Source organism: Oscarella lobularis, chromosome 8 (assembly GCF_947507565.1).
Source record: "Oscarella lobularis chromosome 8, ooOscLobu1.1, whole genome shotgun sequence".
Taxonomy (NCBI): Eukaryota; Metazoa; Porifera; class Homoscleromorpha; order Homosclerophorida; family Oscarellidae; genus Oscarella; species Oscarella lobularis.
Genome location: NC_089182.1, coordinates 779221 through 798867, shown reverse-complemented (window position 1 = coordinate 798867; position 19647 = coordinate 779221). Strand labels below are relative to the sequence as shown.

Here is a 19647-nt window from a genome sequence, read left to right as displayed (position 1 = left end):
GAAAACAAAAATACGGGAACTTGATCACGTTTTCTTTTTTCTGCCAAAAAGACTGCGATGCGCACGCACACTAACATAAACATGTAAACTAAAATTTACCGTGCAATTATCGTGCAAGTTATTTTTTTCAAGAAAGTAAGAAGCGAAAAAAACTGTTCAAAATTTTCATCGTGCACGCACAGTAAACTGTGCGAGCGCTCAACAAATGAATACTTTGCTCTAAAGATATTGAGGGGATCAAATAAGTAAAGGTTCAAAAACGAAAAAAGAAACGATAAACGCTAGGAAAGTATAGCTGATTTGACTCGGGGCCTCTCCGGTGACACAAGCTGATCTAAGCTCGCGACACGTTTAACGGTGACGTCATTTGACGTCAGAATTGACAAGGCCTTTGAGAAGTCACATAAAATATTACCTGGTATAGGGGTTTCTCTCAGTCTCATACCTCTAATTTTTTAGCTCTTTCCGTGCTAAGCGGTTCAACCGGAAAGGCGAATCCGTTGGCGTCGGCCAGGGTTCGCAAATCGAAGTAGTATCTTGCGTAGACGCTTGAATCGACGTTTATGTTGTACTGGAGCATTTCTAAGAAAACCCGTTCTAGTTCATTCCTGAAAAGAGAAAAAAATTGAGAATCGTTTTTTCGCTCTCTGCGCCCTGTTCTTCGTACATATCTTCAACTGAGATATCTTTAAGTATTTGGCAATAATCAACGTTCCAGACTAGAAGGGAGGAAACGTGAGATTGAATGTTCCCTTATAGGAAGAGCATGCAATTACCAGCTTGATCGTCCCAGACTTTTGACGCAAGCATGATGGCACCGAGAACAATTCGCTTCCAATTGCTCGGATGCATGTCAATGTCAGCATACGTAAGCAATCTCTCTAGGTAAACCTAAGGAAGTAAAAATAGGAGTATCTATATTATTGTACATCGCGTAAATAGATACCTACCAGGGTTATGATTGCACATTCTGACGTCAGCTAAAACGATACAATCAGCCATACGTCATCCAAATATCAGCCTTGTCTCACCTGCGCTGCATTGAAGAGAATTTTAACGAATCGGTATATTTCCCTGTGTTCTGGATAGTGCCTGTCATATCCAGAACCGACAGGATCGCGCTGAAAGTGACAAGACGCTCGTTAGTCCGTACAAGGAAGCATCGCGTACTATACATACAGAAAGTGGGTGTGCCTTCTCATCAAATATTTCCAAAATACGCGGACGTTCAGGACTACAGACCATTAGAATACAACAACAGCTTCTTTTCTCTCGATGCACACTTACAAATTCTTGCAGTGGTAATAGATAGCCAAAGAAACTCTGAAGAAACAAAATGAAGTCATGCTGGGGAAAAGAGAAAGTGGCCTTACAATTTTAACGTTGTTTTCAAATTGGGCTGGCTGACGGTGTTATCATCCAAATAAATGGTTGAGCACGAACTGAATTTTCGTGATTTTCCTAAGGATTTACCATCAGGCTATAGAGAAATCAAACGAATTAATAAATTATTGAAAATTTAAATTCTAAGCAATATTACGGATTGGCGCGCGTGCTCTTGCTCTCGTCTCCTTTTTCTTTTCATCCCCTCTTCGACTGCAACAGCTAAAAAATTCAAACAAAAATTCCTAATTATTTATATTAGACGCTATTTTCTTTCTCACTGTCTTCTCGAAATCGTTCCAGAAAAATCGTTCCAGGATGATTGGACAAGTCTGAGGAGCAAACAGAACACGCCCATGAAAAAATCGAAATAGGCGTGGCTCGTAAATCAACAAACGAAGCGAAAACACGCCGTCCCATCGAAACGAACAAAACGAAAAAGGCGATTCCCTTCCCGCGAGGGGGGGAAACACGATCACCACGCGCGAGTGGGCGTGGCGCGCCTTCTCTCGCGAAGAAGAGAAGGCGACGAAACGAAGAACAACAACTCGAAGGCGCGACGCGTACCTTCCCGTTCGCTGATGTGCTGGAGATTGAGTCGCAGATCGCGCGGCGGCGACGTCGGCGCCGATTCGACCGACGACGCTTCGTCTTCGTCTTCGTCTTCGTCCTCGTCGTCGCTTTTCTTCGTTTCGTCGTCGTTCGCCGCCGCCTTCAGCGACGCCGGCGCCGGCGCTTCGATTTCGGCCGCTTTGCGACGTCGTCGCGGCGACGAGCGCATTTCTTGCCCGTTGCCTTTGACGTACTTCTGACCGGGGCTTCGAGATAGGCAGATGTTTCCCATGGTGGGCGAGACGCTCGGTAGGCGAGTCTCCGGGGCCGCGACGCGGCTTCTATGCAAGCGCTCTACGCATGCACCGCGACGTGCGACAAGCGACGGCGCTCCGGCGAAGCCGAAAACGAAGGGTTGCCTTTTACGTGCGCTACCGCGTCTCGTGCGTTGACGTGTGCACGTGATTTTGGGCTGGGCTCTACGTAAGAAGCCGAAAGCGAGGTCGACTTTTGTGCCTTTGCGAGCGTTTTGCGTGCTCCGGTAGTTTTCTATCAGGTCAGATACCAAAGGGGTGTCGTTCTTCGACTTCTAAAGACGTGTGCACGTGATTAAAAGAAGCGTGCTTTAGCAGTTGTTAGACGCGACACAATTTCTCGCGCGTGACTAATCAAATTCCATTGCGAGGGGAACAGATTTTGACAGTGTATCGCATTTCATGGCACAATCGACCCGCATCGGAGACGCGCTCTACGGTAAACACTCGTACACCGCGACGGAAGACAATCAGGTGACCGGCACGAGTTTTCCCAACGCCCAGCGGCTCATACTGTACCTTTCAGCTTTCATTCGACAGAGGCGATCGTCTCGTCGTTTCGGCCGCTTCGGGGTCTCCTTACTGGTGCTGGTGTTCGTTCGACGGTCGTCACGGTTACGCACCTGTCAATCATCTCGCCACCCAATCGGAATGGGACGAGATGAAAGCGGAAGAGGGTTGGCAAGACGACCAGTACTTCGACAGCTACTCCGATTTGGTACATAGAAACAAAACAAAAGATATGTTTAGTGATACCCAAGGGGAGCATGTACCCTTCTGGAAATATTGCATGCTCAGTACAGTAGCAAATCCTATTGCTTATATAACTATAAATGCACACTATATCGTTCGCGTTACTGACTCTACAGAAACTGCACTTGGAAATGCTGGAAGATCGGCCTAGAACCTTAGCCTACCGCAAGGCAGTTGAATTGGGAGCAGAGTATATTAGAGACAAGGCAGTACTCTAACCGTTTCTTGAAAACGTTTACATTGAGTATTTTAGGTGGTACTTGACGTTGGATGTGGAACGGGTATTCTTAGTTTGTTTGCTGCGCGACTGGGAAAAGCTCGTACGGTGCGTTTTCGCGGCTTGGTACAACGATTGGCCTTCTAGATGTAAGTGTCCACAGGTTTATGCCGTAGAGGCTAGCGATATGGCTCAATACGCTTCGGCTGTTGCTAAGCAGAACGGTTTGGACGACTGTATTTCTGTTATTGAAGGAAAACTGGAGTCTGTCGAGATTCCAGAGGAAGTTGATCTTATCATATCAGAATGGATGGGAACATTGCTTATTGTATGAGAACGTACCAACAATACTTATGCATTACTTCAACAATTTATTTCAGTTTGAGTTTATGATTGAGACCGTTATTTATGCTAGGGATAGATATTTAAAACCAGTAAGTGACTTGGGGTGATTGCTATTATTTTATCTGTTTTTGTCAAGGATGGAGTGATGTGGCCGTCTCATGCAAATCTCTATCTCGTTCCGTGCTCCGCTCACAAGAGCTACAATGACAAAGTCTCGTTTTGGTCTAGCCAATACGGATTTGATTTAAGTCCACTAATGTATGCGTTCATTGAAGGGGTTAGGTGTTTAATCAGTGTTGCTTTTTAGTTCTCTAGCAAAGACGCAATTCTTTCAAAAGCCTATATTTAATCATACGTTGGATTCAGATGATTGCCTAGCGTTTCCTACGTGCATCTTAGACATGAACACCAAACACGTTAAAATAGCTGACGTAGAGGTAGGGCATTCAAAGTTATAGGCAATGGTCTGATCCTTTATCTTCAGGATATTTATAGCGAATTTAAATTTGAGGTTACAAAGTCAGGTACACTCTCTACTTATGAATTAAATGACCTGTCTGGATATCTATTCTAGGAACATTTCACGGGTTTGCGTCATGGTTTGAAGTGCATTTTGAGTGCCCTGGACTACCAAATGACGTTAAGCCTATTTTTCTCTCTACTGGACCCGATCACGAGTATGTCATTGTGTTGCTTACCTGGTGTTTTACTGGGGATTTTCTTCTAGGTTAACGCACTGGAAACAGGATCTTTTTATGCTTGATGAACCGGAAGTCGTCGAAGTCGGTCAGGAGATATGCGGGTCTATTCGTATCAGGAGAAATTCAAAGTGGAGACGACATCTAAAAGCAACGATAAAATGGGAAACGAGTTTACATGCAAAGGTTCTAAACACCATACGATAGCCGTCGCAAAAACATGACATGGACGTTTATCCATTTAGGAGAAGGTGAAAACGTTTTCATTGTGGCGTTGAACGCTGAGACAGCAACGAATTGATTTGTGATTCTACTCCTCCTCTCATTCGGACGCGATTGCACGCATTTAGCAATTCTCCAACTGTTGCCTCGTCACCTTTGTCAGTGATCCACTCACCTATGATTCTAGCGAGCTTTGAGGAATTTGATAGGCGTTCAGAAGTCGATATGATGTCTTCTATGACAGCGTGAGAGTAGCCCAGAGCAGTGCCTATGCCTTCCCACTTGCAGTTGCAGTATTGCGCCACTTCGTGTGCCACGTCAACGCCAATGATCGATTTTATTTTTGACATGGGTGTAGTGACATAATCCTTGATACCTGAAACAAATACGCCTGTAGCCACATAAACCCCTCCTGCTTACGCACAGGAACAGATTCTCGTATTATTCATACCTGAAGGCTTCTCCGAGGGCTTCTCCTCGACTGCGGGTAGTCGTTTCACTGACATAGTTGGCTCTGGTGTCGCAAATGCTATATCCTTTTCGCAGTCACAGTGCTTTAGCACACAGTGACATACGAGGCTTCGCACTGGCTCGAATTTGCACTGGAGAAGAAAGCGAACGCGATGAAGAGCGTCCGACGATGTGAGAACTAATTTGCTGTTTTCAGGAAAAAAGAAGGCTGGCTCTTGAGCACGCATACCGACGTTAATGTCGCCCGTTGAACAAGTGATATCTTCAGGAAGTGACATCCACTCTGTCAGATTGACCGGTCCAAACTGACCCCTAACAAGTGACTGAAATCCGTCAGCCGTATATGCATTCGTTGACAAGACTGCGTATACTTCCGTGTTCGTTTTCAGATGAGGATTGCCCAGAATTCGAAGCTGAACTTTCTTGGATACTGGCTCTCCTGATGCTGTCTTAGCAACTGCAATGAATCCTAATGCATCATCAACGCCGTCCATTTGAACAGTCACTGTTTCTGCGTCGCATTCTACGTCTTCATCGGGTACATTGTCCCAAGGCGTAAGTGAACATCCGTCACTAGTCAACTTCTGAGCCTTAACATTGACTTTAACAACTTGGCCACTTCCATCAACTGACTTGACACAGTGAGGAAGTTTTAGCTGAGCCCGTTGATCAAACTCAGCACAGTGACTACTGGTAATTGTAACGTACGGACTAACCACAGTCTCTGTTCCATCCCTATCAACAGGGTCAGATGACAGCACAAAATGATTGAACAAAGTATCTTCCAACAGCGCTATGTCTCTTCTTTCAATTTTCTCAAGTACCGCACGTGACCTTGCGTACAATGTCTCTTTAGGTAGTCTTGCCAATGCTCGGCTTTGTTGCCTTTCTTGAAAATGACCGAGGTTTACGTTCAGTACAGCCGGACTCGGAGTCACACTGACTTGTAAAAGTAACGTCTCCTCGCTTGAAATTGCATTCTTAGGAATTATGATTTGTACACTATTAGCGTAATTGGCCTGTAAAACCATTTCGCTTCCTTGATAGTCGATCAGCGCAGCCTTTTTCCTTGAGAATCCCACTACAGGCGATTTCTTGATTTCGGCATCATTGTACGCTATCACGCGAACACTGCCTAAAATAAAAAATGATATTCGCTCTTCGTATCTATGTTAAACTAACGATTGAAATTTCTCAACAGATTTCTAATCTCATCAACTTGAGTGAGATCTCCTGGTAGTTCTCTCTTCTGATTGCGTATTTCTGGATAAGCGCCATTCTCTAGTAGCAGCTTCACGCCTTCAAAGCAGTTTGCTTCAGCTGCATAGTGAAGAGCTGTGCCAGTATCAGTGTCACAGTGGTTAATTCTTAAGGAGGGAACAGACAGAAGATGCTTCAAGATTAGCAAGTAATCAATTCTAGAATATTCTCTGAGAAATTTGCCTCTACAGCAGAGGGCAACATAATGGGCTCCAGTGCTGGTGTTGAGTGCTTCAGCTGAAATACTCAAAGCTGTGCGATGGCAAGGATCAAATATGTTTACATTCGCCGACGCTGCCAATAGTTCTCTAACCGCATTGACGTTGTAATGCATTACGGCAAAAATAAGCGGTGTATAGAAGCTATCATTGAATGAATCAACATTGGCGCCCCATTCAAGCAACAGTTGAATCACAGGAGGTCCGTCAAACTTGTTTGATGCAGCAAAGTGAAGAGGCATGGATTTTTTAAAATCCAACAAATTAACGTCGGATCCACCTCTAAGTAACTCCAGGACAGTTTCTCGAGATGATCTGTAAGCAGCCAAATGCAGGGCTGCTCTTCCCGATGCATCACGCCTGTCAACAAATTTTAGACGTCGTTCGTTCTCCTGCTCATTGTCGGCCGTCGGACCCCAATGCAGGTGGAGTAAACATTTCACGCTGTCCGGTTGAGATTCATACGCTGCGACGTGTAATGGTGTAAACCCACGCTCGTCTTCTACAGTTCTGTCGGCTCCAGCTAGTAGAAGTGCATCAATCACTTCCACATTGCCTTCTTCGGCAGCGTGATGCAAAGCTGTCTGCCCGTTGCTATCCCCCTCGTTGACGTCGTGCCCGAGCTCGATCAATTGGCATAGCAAATCCACATTGTTTTCTCTAGCCGCTTTTGCTAACGGCGGATAACACAACGGCGGAAAACAGAGCTGCAATTGGTGGAGATGGAAGAGGAAGCGGGGACAGCGCTCCTTTGACCATAGCCTATGCTTTGACAACGCCATCTTGATATCCGGGACTTCGACGATTGTAGCACGTGCCGAAATTCGTGAATTTCTTGACGTGCATGTGTAAACCCCAATTCCGATTAGAGATATCAAAACAAGAAAACAAAAGTCTACGTCCCCACCATGCACGTAGTGCTAAACCAAAAGGTCAAACCCAGTGTAGTTGAGACAAGGGAAAAATACACTACAGTGTACCTACTATGCGTAACGTGCTTCCTAATTGAGTCGAACCGAAAACATTCCTCCTTCGTCCGAAACACCCAACCCGGATCCAGCTGAAGGCGACCTCGGCTCAACGTCGCCCATAGAAAAAGTTACACCGCCCGTGTCATCACTGACGCTACCCTAAACCCTTATATGTTAAAATTGTCTGCACGCCTTCAATCGAGACACTTACCCCTCCCAAGCCCCAGGCCTGCTGAAATCGTTTCTGAAGAAGCGTTAGCGTCCTGTCGCTCCTGCCCATGTTTGCTGACTCCCCATCCTCCGCCGCTGTGAAGAAAAGAACGACAGATATTTTTCTGTACTAGAGTCTTCATACGAGAACACGACTTACTGGAAACAGGGGAAACAGACGACTCGCTCTAAACAAATATCGTATACACTGTCTCATAACAACTGAAGAGACCAACTCTTTCTTACAGTTGGTTCGGTGCGTTCAGTCAACTCCGCTTCTCCTTCGCTGTCCTCCGACGGGACTTCCGGCGTATGAGCAGTGGCGCTCGTGTCGACGTCGTCGCTGCCCATTTCCAGTTCCACCCACGGCATCAGAGCTTGCGTATGCTGAAAGTCTTCGTACAATTGAACTCCGTACTAGAGAAAAAGGTCAGAAAACATTCAGATGTCTCCCTTGAGCATTCGCACTTTCGCAAGCCGTATTCCATGAATCCAAATATACAGGTCCTTTTTCGACTTGGCGCAAAGATGGCACATGTGTTTCTTGACGGCGTCGACGTTTCCAGTAGGCTATACATCCAAAAAAATTAACCCAGTCCCAAAACCACTTCTACGTTCATACCATTAGCGTGAGACACCAATTCGATGGCGCTTTGAACTTCTTCCTATACGCTGCGCCCGAATAAACGTTCACGTCGCACCACTCCAGAAGTCGAACAACATCCAAAATAGACTGTAGGAGATTTAAAAAAATGGGTCTAAAAACTTGTTCATTCGCTCTTACTGTCGATTTTCCTTTGGTGCTGTAATAGAGGCCCGACTTTCGAACGGAGAAATAGTGCTTCTTCCACTTGCCCTTCATTCCGATCATGTATTGTAGCTGACCTTCGATTTCAGGCAACTTTTTAGCAATAAAGAGTTCCTAGAGACACGGGGGGAAATACAAGTAGCTTCCCTCCCCCAACTGAAAGCTCTCATACCTTAATAATCATACTGCGAACGACTTCATCGGAAAACTTGGTTGGCTTATGAGCAGCATACGGATGCGAATCAGGCATATACACCTAAAGAAGTCCATCACAATATTCTTATAAAACACGCGCACTTTTCTTTTCCTAGTTTACCTGAGGATTCGTGCACAATCGATACTTGTTCACTTTCTTCACAAAATACAGCGTATTCTCGTGAACGCGAGGCCAGCACATGAGCACAGGCACGACGCACTCGTGATCCTCAAACGTTCTCTCTAATAAATAATAATGAAGTCTTTAAAAAAATCATTATAAAAATATTACCTATGTTTAAATCTGCGAGTTTTTCCACGATGCAATAGTTGGGATCTCTGGCGCGATGCGTTTTCGTTGCCATGACGTCGCAAACGTCCTGCGCCGTCATCGACTCTTCGATGATGAGCATCTTCGAGCTGCCGTCCTCGCAGAGCACCTTGACAACGAGTTTCTGTTGCCGAGCGTCCTTCAACTTCTCCATGGCAATCAGAATCTTCGTCTCCTTCAGTCGATCGTCTCTCTCCGTCTAGAAAAGAACTATTTATTTACAGAACGTCTAATGCGAATATTTGATTAGGATACGGATGAAAGTGTCTTGTCGTCTTCGATTTGGCCTTTGAGAACCTCCAACTTCTTCCTGACAGCATCCTACAAGAAAGTTTTGCTCAAATAACGAACATCTTGACTAAGACTTCGCGTAATCTATCGACCCTTACCCACCTTTGGTGACTTTGGTTCAACCACTTTAGGTGGCGGTGGCGGCGGCAACGAATTCTTTCTCCTATTTGGATTTGATTCCTCTGCTTGTCGAATGATTTCCTCGACGTCTTGCGACAGCTCTTGATCCAGCGCCTGAATAGATGCCGGAGTGGCAACGATTGGTGCCACTTCGTTGGCGCCGCTGTCCGCTTTCATTTCTTCGAGAAATTTCAGGAATTCCACGTCGGACACACTCGGCTTTTTCGCCGGAGTTTCGCCCGAGGCTTCGGGCTCCTCGTCGCCGCCGCTGCCAGTCATCTCGTAGAGCTCTTCAAGCAAAGCATCTAATTCAGCCGTGTGAGCTCCTAAAACGAATCCCCATAAGTACATATGAGCAATTGCACAGATACGCATTCACTGTTGCCTTACCGGTCATAGTCATGACTGATATCCGCTTAATTATGTCCTGGTTAGATTGGACGTAATTAGTGGCGTGCTTTAATCATAAACTATTCCTTTGATTTACCTCTCTCGATTTTCCCGACAGTTTCACGCCGAGTAGATTCTGGGGTTGCGGCGGTTCCATGAACTTTACCTTAGGAAGACAAAAGAAACATCAAAAAATAGACAGCATTCAATGTAGCAAACAATAGGCAATGTCCTTTAGGGAAGAAACACTCTCAGAACAAGTCTCACAATTGTGCGGTGAAACGGGCTCTACTTAGCGAATAGAATCAAAAATAAGGAAACAGTCAATACGTCAGTGTTTAGAGTAAATAGTTCGTGGAAGGTTTCTCGTATAGTGAAAGTATGCATTCTTTGAGAGCGACCATTAGCACGTCGCCACAACACGTTCTTACAAAAGGACAGCAAGTAGTCCTCCCCTTCGTTTAGCATGCAAAAAGGTTTAGGGGCCCCCCCGCGATTCCATTTCCCAATGTCCACATTGCGGTCTTTGGGAATCATTTCCTCTCGCGTCACCTGGCGTTTCTTTGTCGCCTCCATATCCGCGATGAAGTCCTTGAGAACTTGATCGGGATCTATCGATTCGGCGCTCTCGATCGTTCCGCTCGCCTTCAGTCGTGCGACGGCGTCGAGAAACTTTTCGACGTCCGTTTTATCGTTGATGCCCATCGCCGCGAGCGCATTCGCGTCGATTCGGCTAATTGGAGCGTAGGGAATGAGGAACGTGAAAGCGGGGGGCCCCCCCCGCGCGCTTTCGATCCGCTCTTTGTCTTACCAGCACTTCACTAGAGAATTGTAACCGTGCTCGAGAAGAGTGGGTAGATGATCTTCGAGATCGGTGACGGATAACCATTGGCCGATGGCTCCGATCGTGATAGCAAGATCGGTCTCCTCTTCGCCGCCGTTGCTTGACATGGCACAGTTTGTCTATTGTTACTCTTTCGCTACACTGTGAGCTATATAGCGGGGATATAGCGGATTGTGGAACTTATGGGAGGTGGGGCGGCGCGCGCGATCTGGAAGACCGGATGCGACACAATGACGCAAAAGGTCAATGTGACGAGTGTTCCGATGCTCATTTTTTCGCGGAACGCTTCCAGTACGAGGAATTGTTCCTGTAGTGAAGCCTTAGAGCCCACGAGAATGCACTTCATCGGTTTTAGCTAATTAATTAATTAATAGAAAGTCAGTTGAAAAATCGAGGTCTACTTCGACGGGCAAATCTATTTCCGCTGCCTTATCTCTCTAAAGAACCCGTCATGCAAGCATTCCTATACGCAGACACAGTTCTTAGCGGGCCATCTAAGACCCAGGTTCTAAATTCCCCAAACGAAAACACGTCGCGACCGCGTCGACTCAACGCTTTACCATTGTACAAAATTTTCACCTGATATCGGCATTCGGACGTCTCGCAATTGTCATTGTCTTCCTCCTTCTGCCACAGCTCAAAAACAATGCGAGACGCGTAGGGCGATCGACGTCCTTTCCAGCCACCCAAGGCAATGAGCAGCGGCATCAGCGTGACGTCGTGACCGGAATAATGAACGAATTTCATGTCCGATTTGCCGAGCACGACCGACTCCATTTGAGCGACGATCTGAGAAACCAAAGGCTGAATCAAAAGAATAGACACCTGAAGAAGAAAAACAAAAAAGAAGAGTTGAAGCACTGGCTCCTCGATCCTACCTCTTCGGTATAATTAAACGTTGTGCATTCGTCGTAAGCCTTGACGACTTCCAGTGTGAGTGGCTCCAGCAAACAGTGCCCTGGGCTAAGACATGGAGTCACGCTCGGATCGCCAAGCGACTTTCTCAAGTGGCAATAATGCGTGTAGACTGTATCGCCTATTGCAGTCAGACTCAAGTCCGAACGTCCCCCGGCAAAGTCGACAACGCGTCGTCGAATTGCGTCCCATCGCGTCGCCATGGTTACATACTTCAACTGCAACTTCAGTCGAGCCCAAATCGAATTTAGTCGAGGACATCGCTGCAAGTAGCCCGTATCCGTATCATCGGACGTCGCGAAACAATCAGAAGACGTCAAATGGATTTCGCTTTGGGAGAACGAGTCGTCTCCTAGGAGACCGCTGACGAGACACTCGGCACTTTTTATCGTCCTCTGATATCGGGTCGACGAAATTCTCATTTTTGATTCTAAATCCTCGTTTGAGAGGCCGTATGCGCGCTTGAAAAAATTTCCCAATTTTCGATGCTGTTCGCATCCTGTTCGAGTCAGCTGCGAGGCTCGGCACGGACTGAGAGGCGGCGATTCGCTCGTTTTCGCGTAGTCCGACTCGCGTGGGCACCGAAAGCGATTGGAATGGGTCATGGGCGTGGTGAAAATCGCCGATCGATCGCCGTGACGTGTAACGACTTGAATTTGACGAATTTCAGCATTCTGGAGTATGCCCTCCGACGATTCGGGTAGATGAATGTTTTCTAAGGCGTTCACCGTGTTGCAGTGGTTCTCTAGAAGTCGAACGAGCTCGCTTTTCTCGTTTCTTGGCGAATTCTCGGCTAGCGAGTGTGTCTTGCTTTCCGAAAAAACGTACGCCACGACTAAGAAACATGATAAAGCGGCCACCCCAATAGCAATCACTCTTCGCGTCTTTCGTCGCATTGAATCAAAACTAGCATCCGGGACAAGAGCACGTGACTGTTCCAAAGAGGAGAAATGGCTTTTCTAGCTAGCTTTACATTGCTTGTCGTTCTCGCGGCGGCCAGCGCTCAGTCTCCTACCGTTTCGTACGATGCTCGTGCTCTGCTTATCAACGGCACGCGCAAACTCATCCTTTCGGGCGGAATTCACTACGTGAGATCGTCGCGCTACGAATGGGATCGCTTATTCAAGCTCGCCAGTGCAATGGGCCTCAACAACATCGAAACTTACGTCTTCTGGAACTTCCACGAGCCGCAATTCCGTCGCTACATGTTCGACGATCGCGGCGACTTGGAACGATTTTTGCAGACAGCACAGGCGAACAATCTCACCGTGACGCTTAGAATCGGTATATAAAAGATCTAAGTGACGTAGTTTAATTAATTAATTAACGAGTATTGATTATAGGTCCTTACGTATGTGCCGAGTATCAGTACGGCGGTTTTCCCATTTGGCTGCGAGACATCCCGGGAATCGAATTTCGCACCTACAACGAACCGTTCATGAGAGAAATGCAAACGTGGATGACCTACTTAGTGAATCGAGTCCGACCCTACTTCTTCTCGAACGGAGGCCCAATCATAATGGCTCAAGTAGAGAACGAATACAGCTACGAACCGAACGAAAAACAAGGCGAAAGATACGCCAATTGGGCAATAGACATGGCCGAATCGCTCAAAACGGGCGTCCCCTGGAACATGTGCCACGGCGTGTGCGCCGGCTCAGCACTGTGCACGATCAACGGATTCTGGCAAGACACGTTCGACAAGAATCCCAATCAGCCGTCGCCCGGCTGGATGTCCGACCAAAAGAAAGAGCATCCCAAACAGCCGCTCATGTGGACCGAAGACCAGGGCTGGTTCGACGAGTGGGGCATCGCGCAACGCGTTCGCAATTCCGCCGACATCGCGTACGGAATCGCTCGCTGGTTCGCCTACGGCGGAACGTATCACAACTTCTACATGTTCCACGGCGGGAATAATTTCGGTCGAAGCGTCGAGTACGATCAGACGCCGTGGGGCGCGACGGGACTCGCCGGTCGTGACGTCGTAACGGCGTACGCTCCGGACGTGATGGTCGACTCGTGGGGTCACGTGCACGATCCGCGCTACACGTTTCTTCAGAAACTGTTCGGCGTCTTGAAGCGATACGAGAGCGATTTGCTCGAGAACGATCCGCCCGTCGCCAAGAAACTCGCACCCGGCGTCGAAGTGCACGAGTACGGAAAGTCGTTTGCGTTCGTTTCGAATTATAACGGTTCGGAGACGGTCGCAGTGAAGTATAGGGACAGTTCGTTGAAGATTCCGCCGCAGACGGTGATTCTCGTCGACGAGTACGGCTTCAGCGAATTCAATACGTCCGACGTGAACGACGACGATTACGAGTCTCCAAAGCAGGTGGAAATTAAAGCGGAGCCGTGGGTTTGGTATGGCGAGACGGTTGGCAATGGGACTTATACAAAGGAGAACGAGACTCCCGTTGAGATGCTACTCCTTACTCGAGGTCAAACCGAGCTTTGCTGGTATAATACCGAGGTCGACGTCAAAGCGGCTGTCGCCAATGCTACGTTGGATTTGGGCAGCACTCCCGGCGATCAAGTCGTTTATGTTTTTATTGATGGGAAGTTGACGGTTTCCGGGTGGGTGAGTCGATCGCTCGACGTCGGCTCTCTCAACGCCGGTTCTCACGTGTTGAACATCTTGGTGTCAAGTTTGGGTCTCGCGAACGGCGGTCGCGGTATGGAGACGTTTAAGAAAGGTCTCGCGACGGATAGCATCAAGTTGGCTGGCACGGAAATCGTTTCCAACGGCTGGAATATGACCTGGATGCTGACTGGCGAAGCTCAGCAAATATTCACCTACTTGGGAAATACGGTATATAGAGAAAGAGACGTCGCCTATAAGGCGTACCTTATCTTCTGCTTTGATTTTAGGTTGATTGGAAGAATTTGACTCAGGATGCTATTGGGCGTCCCGTCACTTGGCTCAAGACCGCCGTTAATATTTCAAAATCGAATCGACGCGCTGGCGACAGTGACAACACGTCCTATGCGTTGGATTTGAGCGGCGCGACGAAGGGCTTTGCCTGGGTGAACGGGTACGCGCTCGGACGATACTGGCTATTGCCGGGCGAGTGCAAGGAACCGTGCGGTCGAAGTCCTTACATGCGATACAGGGAGGGTTCGTGCGGTAAGCCCACGCAGCATCTCTATCACATTGGCAGTGAATGGATGAACACTTACGGGGTAAGAGGTTCGGTGCATTCTCCTTTGCTTGTGACTTCGGTTTTTTTTCTAGTTCAATACAGTAATTCTGTTGGAAGAAGAAGGCATTGTCGACATCAATGCTATCAAAGTCGTCGAATTGACATCTCACCCTATCCTTGATTGATTTTTTAGCCGGCTGAAACTTTTTGCTGCGATTTGCCCGCTTGCTCTTTTTCATGTTTTTTTTATTACGCAAACGCTTACCTTTGTACCTCCTCAGCTCTTGATCAACCCAAAAGTCTAACACGTGGCACGCGCTAAAGCTCGTCGTGCCGCCTACCCAACAGAGTATAGCGATTACTACTAGGCAAGATTTTATTAAACGCGCTCTCGGGCGGCGACCCGTCGGATCGCTTCGCCCGTGCCGCTCCGCTGCCACTTCCAGCATGATCTGCTTCAATTGGCTGCGGCTTTCTCTGTACGGGTTCTCCCTCGGCTGCATCATTGGATGGAGCTGGAGTATCATCTGGCTTTGCTTCCACCTCTTTGGGTTGCTACAAAAGAATGTACAGTTATGTAGTTTGAGTTGACAGTGAATTTACAATTATTATGCTTACTTCTTGAACTGGGTCAGGTCCGTGATGAAATTCTCGGTGCAATTTGCCAGATTTCAGATCCTCAACAAATTGAATAAGACGTCCAGGTTGCCTTGAAAACAGAAGTAGAGAAAAAAAGACAGACTTCCATTCAACGCAGCTCACTTAATGTCTTCAAAGTTAGGAAAGATATACATGTGCCGAAAACTGTCAATAGCCAACAAGGGCAAATCCTAATAGCATTTTGAAAAAATGAGGAAAACTACAATCATTGCAGTAAACCTTGCTTGTTTTTCCCAAGTGCCCAAGAGGGTGACTAAACTTATAACCATCAGCCGTAATAAAATTAACCGTATCTAGAAAGAAACTCCTAATGCTGTAATACAAATGTTTATAATCAATCAATCAATACTTTTTTCGCGGGACAACTCTCGTGCCACCGTCTCCTTAAATAATTTCAACGAAGCAATGTCGTTGGGATCATGGAATAAAATCAAAAAAGGCAGGCCCTCCTCGGTCAATTCCTAATTACGTCACAAGAAGATCAACTAGAAGAAAAACGGGCCCTAAAGTACTAACTTCTCCGTTCTCGAACGTTATTTCTCGTACGAGAGGAATGCAATTAGACAGCGCCCACTCGCGCAACAAATCAGCGTTGCCCAATTCGGAAGTATAGACAACGTCATCAGACTAAAAAAATGAACGTGCCTCATTCAAAACTCGGTCTATCTCTAGCCAAACCCCTGTATCTTTAAAGACAATCGTATCCTGACCGGCTAGCCTTTGATCAATAAAAGTCTCTCTGACAGTTAATTGCTATTATTAGTATAGTAGTAGTTGCTTCTATGCGTCTCACCCTGAACCAACGAAAAAGGTGCAATGATCTCTCAGCTCGGAAGAAATCTATGTGCACGCATCTCGTGGTCATTCTCTTCATTATCAAATATTCTATACCTGTTTAAAGAGCCTGTAGTTTTCACTCTCCTCGCTTTCAAAGTATCCAACTACAGACCTTTTCTTCGCCTAGAGGAACGTTTCTCTACCGTCTACTATTTTCCATCGACTCTCACCTTTACCAATAAGTCTTTCATTGATTCAAGTTTCTCCAGCGGTTCTTTCATCTGTTCGTTAACAAAGCTGACCAATGCTTCAACGGATCGCTATTATAAATAGTAGAGTGTCTTTCTAAAGACGTTAGTCTAGTCCACTCACTTGGCCCCTGTATTCTTTTCGAATAATCTAGAAAACGTTTAATATTGAATCTTGACGTGTGAGTTCTGTTGGCAACGTACTCTTCCGTTTCTAACGAGTTTCATCGTGGGATACTTGTTCACATTAAATTTCTGAGCCAGAGCAGCTATAGAAGCAGGAATTAGGAAATTTGAAAAACTCGCGTTCAGCTTACATTCTCGATCACAGTCGACTTTCCCAATCAAAACCCTATCCTAAAAAATTGAAAATTAGAACTTTCGATTGGGAGCTTCGGGTGCCCGTTTCACATTCTTTGGGGCACCCTCTGCGTAAAAAATCGCGTTTCTGCACCGAATAGGTGGTTTTGATCTGATTCGCCATTTCGTCCCACATTGGCTTGAGCATCTGACTGAAACGGCACCTAGAAACCCCGTCGAAAAAATTGTCCAGCGGAACTCGGCGCGAAAGTCACTCACCAATCGGCGTAAAAGTTTAGGAAGGCAAATTCTTTTGGCTCTAGACACAGTTGGAAGCGATAGACGAGAGTAGCGACTCTCTGCGTACCGACTAGGGTTCCGTAGTCCGCTGATCCGATCTGCTCCGCTTCGGCGTCGACGTTCGACGACCATAAAAGCGCAATTTGGATCTGAAAGAGTGCCGTCTCGCATTGGAGAAATATGTGGTGGCATCGGTGAATGTCGTACCAGCGTCAGTAGTGGAGGAGAACCCATGGAAGCTTCCAGACGTGTTGTTGCAGCTGTATGCGCAGGCGTACGCAGGTGTGCGCTAATGAGCAAAATGTATATTGATTAATTAAATATACAAACAACCAGATGCGCTGGTCTAGATGCGCCAGATTAGATGCGCCATATCTTTTAGCGTAAGCATGAGGACCTTTTCATATTTACAACCGAACGCCTCGAGAGAGCAAGGTCCATGGTCCGAATCTACTGTATGTGCATCGCTTTTCCCCCCCCGAAGTACATTTGCTAATCATATAGAATTTATACGAAAAAACAAAAAGGCTGAAAAAATAAAAAGGCCGGATGGCGTCAGTGGAAACTGTGGGATTTGAACCCACTTGAAAGCAGTACCCAAAACTGTTTTGTGAAACGAAGTATCCACTCGACTAAGCCGGCCTTACGAATCTCGTGATGGCGTTTCGTATTTGTACTGGTGTGTCTGGAAAAATGGAGGGACTCTTTTGCTCTTCGAAAACTGCAAGACGCCGACCTCTAGTATCTGTGCGTCGACTCTAAACCGAAAAATATAAAAAAGGCCGGATGGCGTCAGTGGAGACTGCGGGATTTGAACCCGCTGAAAACAGTGAGAGACTATTTGAATCGAAGTATCCACTCAACTGAGCCGGCCTGGTTACTCCAATGGCAGCGGTATCTATTTATACCCACGGCTCTTGCTCAATAGCAAAATTTTGAACCGAGAAAAAAAAGGCCGGATGGCGTCAGTGGAGACTGCGGGATTCGAACCCGCTAGAACAGTGTGACGGACTATTTTGCAAACCAATACGAAGTATCCACTCGACAAAGCCGGCCTAAGAACCCCCGCTCTAGAGTTGTCAATTTATAGAGAGTAACACTTGACACTAAACTAGTGCCAAAAATTCGTTTACGGGACAGTTTGTCTACAATGAACCTAACGCGAACACTCTGCTCTCACTACCATCCTCTGTGAGGAATCCATTCATCAATAACCATCTCACCATCACAAATAAAATAACTAGGATGATGATAGGCCGTCGCACAAGACTATAGCAAAACGTGAGAGTTAGTAGCAATCCCAACCTGACCCAAAAGAGACTTACATGATAGGGATATAGCCACAGCGAGCTTCCTATAGGATACTTCTCGTAGTTCAAAGAGCCTGACTTTGATCTGACTTTTCCCACCTCTTGAGACATAGAAAAGAGTCTAAACAAGCCATAACAACGTAAAAAAAATAAAGACATCTTGGCTAATTATATCTCACTCTAAATCTGTTTCTCGTACAACTGCTCCAAATCCGGTTTCGTTTTTGTCTTTGTCCAGGCTCATTCCAGTCCAACCCGAGTCTATCACCATGTGCCCTTTGCTCGGATAGTGACTCATTACAGTGACTTGAACGGTACACGCAATCTCGGACTCAGTGCAAGAGCCAATTAGCCTTTGCTCCCAGTCTGAACACAAAGATGATACAGTACACTAACATAAAAATATAAGCTTGGCTCTACCATAAAAGATGTAGTTTCCTGGGTGAATTTCCGTCACAGCACCAAGATCGTTTTTCGCTACTGAGCACGTTGGTGTTGATCCAATACTAACGATTGGACAATCAATACCACTGGCTCGAATTCTAAAGAAAATCGTAATTTCTTGTGCGTGTTGAGTTACGCTGTAGAGACGTTTTAGCCAAGTCAGATATTGACTCCACGGTTTGCGACAAAAGCTTTTGCACTTGACCGCTTTCACGAGCGTCATACGCTTGTCCGGTGTGAGTATACAGTCCGGAAAATTGAATATTCTCGCAGTCCACCATATCTCGTATCAACTCCAGAATGCCCGCACTATCAGCTATAGGAACGCCAACTAAAGCAGAACATCAATCAAACACCGTTGCATCTAAGGAATTCCATTGAAAAATATCACTGAGAGTCTACCGTACGTCTTCCATATCCGACGTCGACAATGACGAGAACGGACCACTTGCGACCAACCGGTAGCTTTCCGTCAAAGTCCTTGATTGCCTTCACCGCCTCCTTGCTATCGACGACGATGTGGACTTGCTCGAGTTGCTGCATGAGCTCGGCAACGGGTTTCAGCTTGTTCTTCGTCATGGGAAAAGCGAGGAGAATGTCGTCGAAGCCGCCTTCGGCGAAAAACGACGCTTCGCCGACCGTCGAGACCGTTATGCGGCGCCTCGTTTCGTTTGTCATGTAGAAGCCGGCCTCCCTGCATAGACGATTACAGTTGATCCTATTCGGGTTATGCTATGCGTTTGGTGCACCAGGTCTTCGCCGTTTTCATGTGGGGACGTAAATTGACTCCCGCTCGAGTGCAGCGCTCGATCATCGTCTGGCAGTTTAGCTTTAGAGTCGGAAGGTCGACGAGAAATGCGGGAGTTTGCAGAGACGAAACATGTCGCGGAGTGAACGATTCGTCTCGCGTCCACGGAAGCGCTGCGAGAGAACATCTATGGAGAGGGCGAGCCATTTATA

General features: G+C 46.7%; 8 protein-coding genes across 9 annotated transcripts; 2 read left to right on the top strand and 6 right to left on the bottom strand.

The window, feature by feature from the left end:
• Positions 1-20: 20 nt before the first annotated feature.
• Positions 21-2548, bottom strand: LOC136189805 (cyclin-Y-like). Its single transcript, XM_065977825.1, has 12 exons — positions 1951-2548; positions 1665-1715; positions 1541-1605; positions 1374-1480; positions 1288-1323; positions 1180-1234; positions 1032-1121; positions 951-980; positions 777-891; positions 668-719; positions 446-608; positions 21-389 (listed from the first exon to the last, which is right to left on the bottom strand). Exons 1-12 carry the CDS (start codon positions 2225-2227, stop codon positions 282-284), a joined length of 1149 nt encoding a protein of 382 aa, XP_065833897.1. The 5' UTR covers positions 2228-2548; the 3' UTR covers positions 21-281.
• On the top strand, positions 2547-4735 carry LOC136189802 (protein arginine N-methyltransferase 2-like). The gene is made up of 12 exons (XM_065977821.1): positions 2547-2723; positions 2776-2967; positions 3119-3208; positions 3256-3327; positions 3383-3547; positions 3600-3653; positions 3701-3822; positions 3872-4001; positions 4049-4088; positions 4139-4241; positions 4292-4448; positions 4508-4735. The coding sequence occupies exons 1-12, from the start codon at positions 2652-2654 to the stop codon at positions 4538-4540; spliced, it is 1230 nt and encodes a 409-aa protein (XP_065833893.1). The 5' UTR covers positions 2547-2651; the 3' UTR covers positions 4541-4735.
• LOC136189786 (uncharacterized) lies at positions 2591-7231 on the bottom strand. Its single transcript, XM_065977796.1, has 4 exons — positions 6138-7231; positions 4936-6090; positions 4263-4860; positions 2591-2954 (listed from the first exon to the last, which is right to left on the bottom strand). Exons 1-3 carry the CDS (start codon positions 7213-7215, stop codon positions 4526-4528), a joined length of 2568 nt encoding a protein of 855 aa, XP_065833868.1. The 5' UTR covers positions 7216-7231; the 3' UTR covers positions 2591-2954; positions 4263-4525.
• Positions 7232-7274: 43 nt separating this feature from the next.
• Positions 7275-10773, bottom strand: LOC136189792 (amyloid beta A4 precursor protein-binding family B member 1-interacting protein-like). The gene is made up of 16 exons (XM_065977805.1): positions 10561-10773; positions 10302-10482; positions 9847-9915; positions 9750-9786; positions 9342-9685; positions 9204-9269; positions 8910-9147; positions 8739-8860; positions 8595-8678; positions 8399-8536; positions 8237-8347; positions 8083-8184; positions 7861-8031; positions 7775-7802; positions 7616-7710; positions 7275-7563 (listed from the first exon to the last, which is right to left on the bottom strand). Exons 1-16 carry the CDS (start codon positions 10698-10700, stop codon positions 7435-7437), a joined length of 2055 nt encoding a protein of 684 aa, XP_065833877.1. The 5' UTR covers positions 10701-10773; the 3' UTR covers positions 7275-7434.
• Positions 10774-10991: 218 nt separating this feature from the next.
• Positions 10992-12716, bottom strand: LOC136189797 (2-phosphoxylose phosphatase 1-like). The gene is made up of 2 exons (XM_065977814.1): positions 11472-12716; positions 10992-11418 (listed from the first exon to the last, which is right to left on the bottom strand). Exons 1-2 carry the CDS (start codon positions 12402-12404, stop codon positions 11023-11025), a joined length of 1329 nt encoding a protein of 442 aa, XP_065833886.1. The 5' UTR covers positions 12405-12716; the 3' UTR covers positions 10992-11022.
• On the top strand, positions 12434-14953 carry LOC136189789 (probable beta-galactosidase 2). The gene is made up of 4 exons (XM_065977799.1): positions 12434-12792; positions 12852-14317; positions 14377-14688; positions 14741-14953. Exons 1-4 carry the CDS (start codon positions 12459-12461, stop codon positions 14831-14833), a joined length of 2205 nt encoding a protein of 734 aa, XP_065833871.1. The 5' UTR covers positions 12434-12458; the 3' UTR covers positions 14834-14953.
• Positions 14875-17190, bottom strand: LOC136189798 (endoplasmic reticulum resident protein 44-like). Of its 2 annotated transcripts, none has more exons than XM_065977816.1 (17): positions 17141-17190; positions 17001-17082; positions 16913-16952; positions 16788-16857; positions 16651-16690; positions 16538-16602; positions 16458-16484; positions 16322-16405; positions 16200-16268; positions 16102-16148; positions 15987-16047; positions 15825-15935; positions 15658-15769; positions 15528-15601; positions 15411-15478; positions 15267-15357; positions 14875-15203 (listed from the first exon to the last, which is right to left on the bottom strand). In XM_065977816.1, exons 1-17 carry the CDS (start codon positions 17165-17167, stop codon positions 14967-14969), a joined length of 1305 nt encoding a protein of 434 aa, XP_065833888.1. In that variant the 5' UTR covers positions 17168-17190; the 3' UTR covers positions 14875-14966. The 2 variants fall into 2 exon arrangements, with proteins under 2 accessions (XP_065833888.1, XP_065833887.1); XM_065977815.1 differs by having other exon boundaries at positions 14877-15203; positions 16316-16405.
• An 814-nt stretch (positions 17191-18004) lies between these two features.
• On the bottom strand, positions 18005-19645 carry LOC136189803 (D-serine dehydratase-like). Its single transcript, XM_065977822.1, has 7 exons — positions 19437-19645; positions 19095-19381; positions 18835-19018; positions 18664-18785; positions 18423-18609; positions 18259-18364; positions 18005-18202 (listed from the first exon to the last, which is right to left on the bottom strand). Exons 1-7 carry the CDS (start codon positions 19640-19642, stop codon positions 18113-18115), a joined length of 1182 nt encoding a protein of 393 aa, XP_065833894.1. The 5' UTR covers positions 19643-19645; the 3' UTR covers positions 18005-18112.
• Between the last annotated feature and the right edge of the window lie 2 nt (positions 19646-19647).